The sequence below is a fragment of the Kogia breviceps genome, chromosome 14 (genome assembly GCF_026419965.1).
Source record: "Kogia breviceps isolate mKogBre1 chromosome 14, mKogBre1 haplotype 1, whole genome shotgun sequence".
Taxonomy (NCBI): Eukaryota; Metazoa; Chordata; class Mammalia; order Artiodactyla; family Physeteridae; genus Kogia; species Kogia breviceps.
This window is the reverse complement of record NC_081323.1, coordinates 63,500,719-63,510,049: the sequence shown is the minus strand read 5'-3', so window position 1 is coordinate 63,510,049 and position 9,331 is coordinate 63,500,719. Positions and strand designations below refer to the sequence as shown.

General features: G+C 47.4%; 1 protein-coding gene across 4 annotated transcripts in view; it reads left to right on the top strand.

The window, feature by feature from the left end:
• Positions 1 to 717: 717 nt before the first annotated feature.
• Positions 718 to 9,331, top strand: part of CPPED1 (calcineurin like phosphoesterase domain containing 1) — a 232,896-nt gene continuing 224,282 nt past the window's right edge. For 2 of the 4 annotated variants that reach the window (XM_067012535.1, XM_067012534.1), the window contains exon 1: positions 718 to 967. In XM_067012535.1, coding sequence (XP_066868636.1) covers positions 898 to 967 — 70 coding nt within the window. In that variant the 5' untranslated portion in view covers positions 718 to 897. The remainder of the gene's footprint in view (positions 968 to 9,331) is intronic. The other 2 variants (XM_059038683.2, XM_059038682.2) reach the window with 2 other exon arrangements.

Genomic DNA, 9,331 nt, shown 5'->3' with positions numbered 1-9,331 from the left:
TTAAAAAAAAAAAAAAAGCAACAGGGGACACAGTGGGGATTTTGTACCCGGGAAGGCCCTATGGTGTCTTGCTTGGTTTCAATCTCACAGTGGGGATTTTGTACCCGGGAAGGCCCTATGGTGTCTTGCTTGGTTTCAATCTCCCCTTTTCTTTGATAGTCCTCAGTCCTGAGGGGAACAGGGGCCAGACAAGAAAGAGAATAAAATTTGGCATAGTGAGATTAATCATAACTCAGTAAGGGAATTCAGTTTTAGGGGGACTTGCTTTGAAATGGAATGATGGTGATGATGACTAGGAAAGATGCCTCAGAACTGTGACAGAGATCACACCTGGTGGCTTGGAGGACTGTCCTGTCGAGTCCTCCAGGACAGGGCCGGGTCCTTTGGACCGTAAGGTACAATTGCCAGATAAAATACAGGTCCCCACTTAAATTATTTCAGATGAACAACAAAAAATTTAGCACAAGCATCTCCCAAATTGCATAGCACATACTTATCATTTATTGCTTATCTGAAATTCCAATTTAACTAGGCGTCCTGTATTCTTATTTGTTAAACCTGCAGACCCCACTTTTAGGGAATGGCTGCCACCCCCCCGCCCCAAACCCTGAGTCCAAAGGCACTCACTCTGCTCACGCAGGCGCCAGGCAAGTTGGCTCCCTCGTCAGGAGCCCCAGTCGATCCCAGAGGGGCCGCTCACGCTTCCGCCCCGTTCAGGCAGCACTAGTGGCGCTCCGAGCGACCGAGCCCCGCGCGCCCGCCGGCCCGGCCCCGCCTCGCCCCGAGCAGAGGGTGCAACCCCAAGCCGGGCAGGCCCCTAGCGGCAGTTGGGCTGTGAGGAGTCGCGCCGCTCCGTCCTACGCAGTGGACTCCTTCGAGGCGGAAAACTTGCTTGCCATGTCGGCTGCGGAGGCGGGAGGTGTTTTCCACAGAGCTCGGGGCAGGACCCTAGATGCGTTTTCCTCAGGTACAACTTGCCCTTCGCCTGGGAAGGGGATGGTTTCAGGGCTGCGGAACCTTCGGCGGGGAGAACGTTCGGTCGGGATGTGCGCCTCCAGCCGGACCCCAGCGGGGGCTGCACCCGGCGGCTGCACCCGGGGGCTGGGGACCGCAATAGAGGCCGCACCGCCCGCACTTGAGGCTTCCAGGGGTGCTTTTGAAAGAAGAGAGTCTGGGCAAGGGGTACGGTCGTGGAGCCTCGCTGGCCTTGACCAAGGTTCCCTGAGAGAAGATAGAGTGAGGCAGCAAAGCATAGTTAATAGCGTGGGCTCTGCAGTTAGACTTGGTTTCCAAGACCTGCTTTGGACACGTTGCTCAGCGAGTATTGGTCTCAGTTTCCTCATCTGTAAAAGGGGAATAATCGCAGCGAGGTTGTGTGTGGCACGGGATAAGCGCTGGGTGCACGTGAGATGCGGTTATTTTATTATGGTCATTCACCGATGTAGTTTATACTCCATAATCACGATTACCTTCTATAATATGAGTCATCCACCAGAATGTTAGCAGTGCCCATCAGAACTGGAGAGGGGAGGTAGAAGAGCCGTGTGGGGTTAAGTGCTTGGATTTTGGATTTAGATAATTGGCCTCGCTGTGAAAATGGGTTTCTTAATACTTACCGCATAGGGGAAGGTTAGCAGATTAAAAGGATTTCTGTAACCACGTGCCTGACAGGCTAGGTGCTAAGTGAATGTTACCCCTAGAGCTATAAAAGGGACCATTGCTCCCCGTTTTATTGGTCCTCCCTGCGTCTTTTGCTGTGTGGTCAAATTCCAGTTTTTGTCACCCCGGGGCAGTCACCCCAGACACCCTGCGTGATCTGGCTTGTACTCACCTTTCTTGCTTCTTGCTCACCATTCTTCCCCTTGCCAAGTTCTCCTGCTTCACTGGTTTTCTTAACTCCAATTTTAAAGGTCCAAGTCCTTTATTTCTGTAGGGCTTTTGTGCTTGCTCTTTGCTCGCCTAGCTAATAGCACTTTCTCAACCATCACACTTTATTTAAAGTTCAGTCACTTTCTCAGACAGATTTTCCCTGGCTGCCCTTACTAAAGTGGGTTTCTTCTGTAACTCTGTCCTAAAGCCTTATTCTTTTCTTTCTTTGAAGCTGTTGGTGGGGGGTGGCAAGGTTCTGGAAGAGCATGTAAGGCCAGAAATCTAGCTGAGGTGGATTTTAGAAAATACAGTCTGTTGTGGTGACCATTCTCTAAATATTTTAATATGCCTTTTTCAACCTGTTTTCAAACCCAAGCTTGTGTGCCCCATGCACAGTGAGGCCAAACAAAAAAAATATCAGAGTCTGGAGCAGAGAAAGGTTTATTGCAGGGCCAAGCTAGGAGAACAGGTAACTTGTACTCAGAAGATCCGAGCTCTCCCTGTAGTTTTCAGGGAAGAGGTTTTTGTTTTTGTTTTTGTTTTTGCCACGCTGTGTGGCTTGTGGGATCTTAGTTCCCCAACTAGGGATTGAACCCGGGCCCTGACAGTGAAAGCACAGGGTCCTAACCACTGGACCGCCAGGGAAATCCCCAGCGGAGAAGCAGGGAAGAGTTTTTATTTATTAATTTATTTATTTTTTGTGGTACGCGGGCCTCTCACCGCTGTGGCCTCTCCCGTTGCAGAGCACAGGCTCCGGACGCGCAGGCTCAGCGGCCATGGCTCACGGGCCCAGGCGCTCCGCGGCATGTGGGATCTTCCCGGACCGGGGCACGAACCCATGTCCCCTGCATCGGCAGGCGGACTCTCAACCACTGCGCCACCAGGGAAGCCCAGGGAAGAGTTTTTAAAGGCAACATTTGGGGTGACAGCTGCAGGGTGAATGACTTTCTTCTGATTGGTTGCTGGTGAGGTAACAGGATGGTGGTCCAGGAATCTCAAGCATCAGCCTTCTGGTTCTGACCAGCCTGGGGTCTCAGCAGGTGCTTACCATCCTTCACCTGGGTGGGGACCTGCAGAACTTGAAGACTGTATCAGATTGTTAGGCACATCTCTTGAGGGAACTATAAGACTAAGGAACTAAGACTTTTTAAAAAAAAACATCTTTATTGGAGTATAATTGCTTTACAGTGGTGTGTTAGTTTCTGCTTTATAACAAAGTGAATCAGCTATACATATACATATATCCCCATACTGCACAAAGCACCAAGCTGATCTCCCTGTGCTATGTGGCTACTTCCCACTAGCTATCTATTTTACATTTGGTAGTGTATATACCTCCATGCCACTCTCTCACTTCGTCCCAGCTTACCCTTCCCCATCTCCGTGTCCTCAAGTCCATTCTCTACGTCTGCGTCTTTATTCCTGTCCTGCCCCTAGGTTCTTCAGAGCCAATTTTTTTTTTTAAGATTCCATATATATCGGGCTTCCCCCGTGGCGCAGTGGTTGAGAATCTGCCTGCCAATGCAGAGGACACGGGTTCAAGCCCTGGTCTGGGAAGATCGCACGTGCCGTGGAGCAACCAAGCCCGTGAGCCACAACTACTGAGCCTGCGCGTCTGGAGCCTGTGCTCCGCAACGAGAGGCTGCGATAGTGAGAGGCCCGCACACTGCGATGAAGAGTGGCGGGGGGCACTCTTGCAGCAGCTAGAGAAAGCCCTCGCACAGAACCGTAGACCCAACACAGCCAAAAATAAAAATAAATTAATTTAAAAAAAAGATTCCATATATATACGTGTTAGCATACGGTATTTGTTTTTCTCTTTCTGACTTACTTCACTCTGTATGACAGTCTCTTGATCCATTCACTTCACTACAAATAACTCAGTTTCGTTTCTTTTTATGGCTGAGTAATATTCCATTGTATATATGTGCCACATCTTCTTTATCCATTCATCTGTCGATGGACACTTACGTTGCTTCCATGTCCTGGCTATTGTAGATAGTGCTGCAGTGAACATTGTAGTACATGACTCTTTTTGAATTATGGTTTTCTCAGGGTATATGCCCAGTAGTGGGATTGCTGGGTTGTATGGTAGTTCTATTTGTGGTTTTTTAAGGAACCTCCATACTGTTCTCCATAGTGGCTGTGTCAGTTTACATTCCCACCAACAGTGCAAGAGGGTTCCCTTTTCTCTACACCCTCTCCAGCATTTACTGTTTGTAGATTTTTTGATGATGGCCATTCTGACTGGTGTGAGGTGATACCCCATTGTAGTTTTGATTTGCATTTCTCTAATGATTAGTGATGTTGAGCATCCTTTCATGTCTTTTTTTTTTAAAGAGATATTTTATTTTATTTTATTTTTTAAACATCTTTATTGGAGTATAATTGCTTTACAATTGTGTGTTAGTTTCTGCTTTATAACAAAGTGAATCAGTTATACATATACATATGTTCCCATATCTCTTCCCTCTTGCGTCTCCCTCCCACCCTCCCTATCCCACCCCTCTAGGGGGTCACAAAGCACTGAGCTGATCTCCCTGTGCTGTGTGGCTGCTTCCCACTAACTATCTGTTTTACATTTGGTAGTGTATATATGTCCATGCCACTCTCTCACTTTGTCCCAGCTTACCCTTCTCCCTTCCCATATCCTCAAGTCCATTCTCTAGTAGGTCTGTGTCTTTATTCCCATCTTACCCCTAGGTTCTTCATGACCTTTTTTCCCCCCTTAGATTCCATATATATGTGTTAGCATACGGTATTTGTTTTTTTCTTTCTGACTTACTTCAGTCTGTATGACAGTCTCTAGGTCCATCCACCTCACTACAAATAACTCAATTTCATTTCTTTTTATGGCTGAGTAATATTCCATTGTATATATGTGCCATATCTTCTTTATCCATTCATCTGTTGATGGACACTTAGGCTGCTTCCATGTCCTGGCTATTGTAAATAGAGCTGCAATGAACATTTTGGTACATGACTCTTTTTGAATTATGGTTTTCTCAGGGTATATGCCCAGTAGTGGGATTGCTGGGTGATATGGTAATTCTATTTTTAGTGTTTTAAGGAACCTCCATACTGTTCTCCGTAGTGGCTGTATCAATTTACATCCCACCAACAGTGCAAGAGTGTTCCCTTTTCTCCACACCCTCTCCAGCATTTGTTGTTTATAGATTTTTTGATGGTGGCCATTCTGACTGGTGTGAGATGATACCTTATTGTAGTTGTGATTTGCATTTCTCTAATGATTAATGATGTTGAGCATCCTTTCATGTGTTTGTTGGCAATCTGTATATCTTCTTTGGAGAAATGTCTTTGTAGGTCTTCTGCCCATTTTTGGATTGGGTTGTTTGTTTTTTTGATATTGAGCTGCATGAGCTGCTTGTAAATTTTGGAGATTAATCCTTTGTCAGTTGCTTCATTTGCAAATATTTTCTCTCCTTCTGAGGGTTGTCTTTTTGTCTTGTTTATGGTTTCCTTTGCTGTGCAAATGCTTTTAAGTCTCATTAGGTCCCATTTGCTTATTTTTGTTTTTATTTCCATTTCTCTAGGAGGTGGGTCAAAAAGGATCTTGCTGTGATTTATGTCATAGAGTGTTCTGCCTATGTTTTCCTCTAAGAGTTTTATAGTGTCTGGCCTTACATTTAGGTCTTTAATCCATTTTGAGTTTATTTTTGTGTGGTGTTAGGGAGTGTTCTAATTTCATTCTTTTACAGTGTAGCTGTCCAGTTAGGAACTAAGACTCTTTTATCACTGAACTATTGTTTCTTGACTGCTTTTCCTTTGTTTCTGCATTTCCTCACTTCCCTAATTATTAACTCCTTGAATCTGCCCTTTGGAACTCAGGGAAGGTCTAGGAGACTAAAGCCTTTTTCTGCAAACAAGAAATGGGAGACATGGAAGGGCTTTTGTGCCCTGGCGAGCCCCACAGGGTCCCACTCAGTTTCAAACCAATGTGAGGTTTTGGGGATTTATCCATATTGGTCTAAGTTGCTCTAGTCTGCTCGTTTTCCTGCTGGGCAGTATGCTATTGTATCAGCATACATTGATACACCCTGTTGCTGAATATGCTAAGGGTCTTCTTGCCTCTCAAATCCACTCTCTCCCCCCTCAGCCATATGCCCCAGGAGGTTGACCTCTTTGGGCTTCATCCGGGGGCTTCTTGCCCTCTGGCCTGCTGTTGGGTTCAGCTAGTGGGGAGTCCTGACTGGAGATTAGAGGGTGGGGAAAACAATTGTCAGGGTGTTTATTCCCCTGGTTTAGTCCCTGTGGGGTTGCCTCAACCTGACTGTATTCCTTACCTGAAATTCACTGCTTCTTTCAAGGTAGGCTTTCTGTTGGAACTCTCTTTTCAGATTTGGGTAACCACTTTCTCCCTCCTTTCAGGTGTAGTTCTGCTTTTCTGTGTTGGAGTACTAAACTGTCCTTTGATGTTTTTCCATACTCAACTCATCCCAGGTAATTAAACGCTCCTTTAATTATCCTGATTTGAGTATGCCAGCTATTTCCTGCTGGGATCCTGATATGATGGACATTCAGTTATTTATGTTTTTCACTGTTGGTAACAGTGCTGTTATGAACATTCTGGTACAAGCCTTCTTGTGGATACAGGGAAAAATTTCTCCAGGGCATATATACCCAGAGGAGCGAAATTCTGAGTTGTAGGGTGTGATCTTTTCCAGCTTTCCCAGATCTTGTCAAATTGCCTTCCAGAACATTTGCACCAACTTATTCTCCCAGTAGCAGGGTATGAGAGTTTCTTGTGACTCTGCACTGTCTCTTTTCAGTTCAGGAAGTATTTACTGTGTTCCTATTGCATTCTCTGGTATCTTGTGTTAAGTAAAAAAAAGTCAAGGGGAAGGCAAGGGCTCATAATCTAAGCACAGAGCTGTGGCACAAAAAATAATTCTTGGCAGCTGGTGGGCTCTGTAGGCCACTGCAGTGGGAATCGGGATTTTTTTTAAAGCTTTTTTTTCTTAATTAATTTATTTTTTTAAATTTATTTTTGGCTGTGTTGGGTCTTCGTTGCTGCACACGGGCTTTCTCTAGTTGCGGTGAGCAGGGGCTACTCTTCGTTGCAGTGTGCGGGCTTCTCATTGCGGTGGCTTCTCTTGTTGCGGAGCCTGGGCTCTAGGCACTAGGGCTTCGGTAGTTGTGGCTCGTGGGCTCTAGAGCACAAGCTCAGTAGTTGTGGCGCACGAGCTTAGTTGCTCTGTGGCATGTGGGATCTTCCTGGACCAGGACTCGAACCCGTGTCCCCTGCACTGGCAGGCGGATTCTTAACCACTGCTCCACCAGGGAAGCCTGGGAATCGGGATTTTAAGCATTGGTCCTGGGTGATGGTGAGACTGTTAACTGAAATCAAGGAGTAAGGAGTAGGGCCAGGTTTGATGGGATTAATTTGGGAAGCGGTGGCTTTGAGGTGCGGTCAGGAAATCTGAGGCAACTTGCAGGGTGCGGCACACAGCTGGAGATGAAGGTGTGGGTGCCATCCACAGAGAGGCAAGTAGATGATATCTCTGTAGGAGTCGGTGGCATTCCTGAGGGGCAAGGTGTGGAGTAGCGGACGGGGTGTGTGTGTGTGTGTGTAACCTTAGGATGTGCCATCGTTTAGGGGGTCAGAAGAAGGAGAAGACACACCGAAGGTCTCAGAGCAGGAAACAACCAGAAATTCTGGAAGATAAATCCAGGAGCCAGCCTTGGTACCAAAGTTGGGGAGGAGGGCTTAAGGCAGGGTGATCCACAGGCTCAGAGGCTGCAGACATCTAGGTGAGTGTTCGCTGAGCAGAGGATGGCAGGTTTGATTCTTATGTCACCTTCAGGACAGTTTCAGTGCAGTTGTAGGAGGAAGCCTGGTGCATGGTTTTTGAGGAATGGTGGAGATTGAGGATGCGCAGTCAGCAAAGGCAGGATTCTCTTTGGAGCCATTTGGTGATCCAGGGTAGACATAGGGTAGTAGCAGTTTGAAGGAGGGGCAATGCTGAAGGAGGGCTGAAGGGTTTGCAATAATAATAATGGTGATAAGAACAACAGGAGCATCTAACGTTTATCAGGTGTTTACAGCGTGCCAGCCACTATGTGCTGTATGTGGATTATCTCATGTAATCTTCAAAGTAGTCCTGTTGAGCTAGCTATTAGGGTTTTCCACTTTTTACAGTGGGAGAAAATCAGTCTCAGGAAAGCTAGGCAACTTGCCCAAGGTCACATGATTGGTCTGAGATGGATCTGGGGTTGAAAAATGCAAAAGGCAGGATAATTGTTGGAGAGCAATATCTGAGGAGATGGGAAAAGATATCATTGAGGGCTCAGAAGAGGGGTTGGCCCTGGGAACAAATGTCTTCTTCGACCATCTCTCCCTCCTTGTTTCTAACTCTTTTTCTGTCTATCCATCGATCTACCAGACCGTCCTTCCACCAGTCTGTCCATCATATGTCCATCTTTTCATCTGTCTGTCCATCCATTTGCCTATTGGTTCATCCATTTGCCCACTCATCAAATGTACTAAGCACCTCCCTTATTCCAGGTGTTGTGCTGGATCCCAGAGTGCAGTGATGAGTGAAAACCAGATGTGATTCCTCACCTCTGACATGTAACTACTTGGAGAGCCTAACATTAACCTGCCAGTCACACAAACCATCATAAATCCCAGCTGTGGCACGTGTCAGGGAAGTGAGGAATGTCACTTGTCAGGAAGTGAGGGGCGTCTTGATAAGGCCCTGCAGGGAGGGCTCCCCTGGGGAAGGGGTGTGTCATCTGATTGCTGAAGGATGAGTAGGAGGTACCTGGGCCCTGAAGGGAGGGGGAGGACCATTGTAGACCACAGGTGGAGCAAGTGTGAAAGTCTGACATGGTGGGACAGGAAAGGGAAGGGTGAGGGGAAAAAGAAGCCCCTGAGTCTGGAGCTGGGTGGTGCAGAATGAGACTGGAGCATGGGGAAGGGGGTCATTGGGGAGGTTTTGTCTTTAAGCTGCATGTGTGAGGACACAAGGACACATGATCTGATTTCCATTTTGGAAAGAATGGTCTGGCTACAGCAGTAACAACAGAAGAGTCTCTGCTTGCGAGGAGCTTGGGGTGCAGTCTGATTGGAAGCTGGAGCTCAGCGACTCGTCTTGAAGCAGCATTTCCAGGGCACACATTGTTCACTTTGAATTTGTTGACTTCCAGCAGCTGGAGGGCCTTGTGTGTGTGTGTGTGGGGGGGGGGCTTCTGGTGGAGGTGATGGGGGCGCTGAGGTGTGAAGCTTCCCAGCCCACTGGAGCTGCCCCAGGGCTGCCGTGGGACCAGAGAACAAGAGAGGTGCTCACCCGGAAAAGAGTGGGGTGCGGAGGGGGTGGAGAGAGACTGCAAAGGTAAGTTGAGATAGGAGGAGGGAAAATGACTTCTAGGAGTGGGGACTTCTAGGAGTGGGGCCTGCACTTGGTCTCCTCTGTGGGTTGAGCAGCCCCAGTGGGCATGC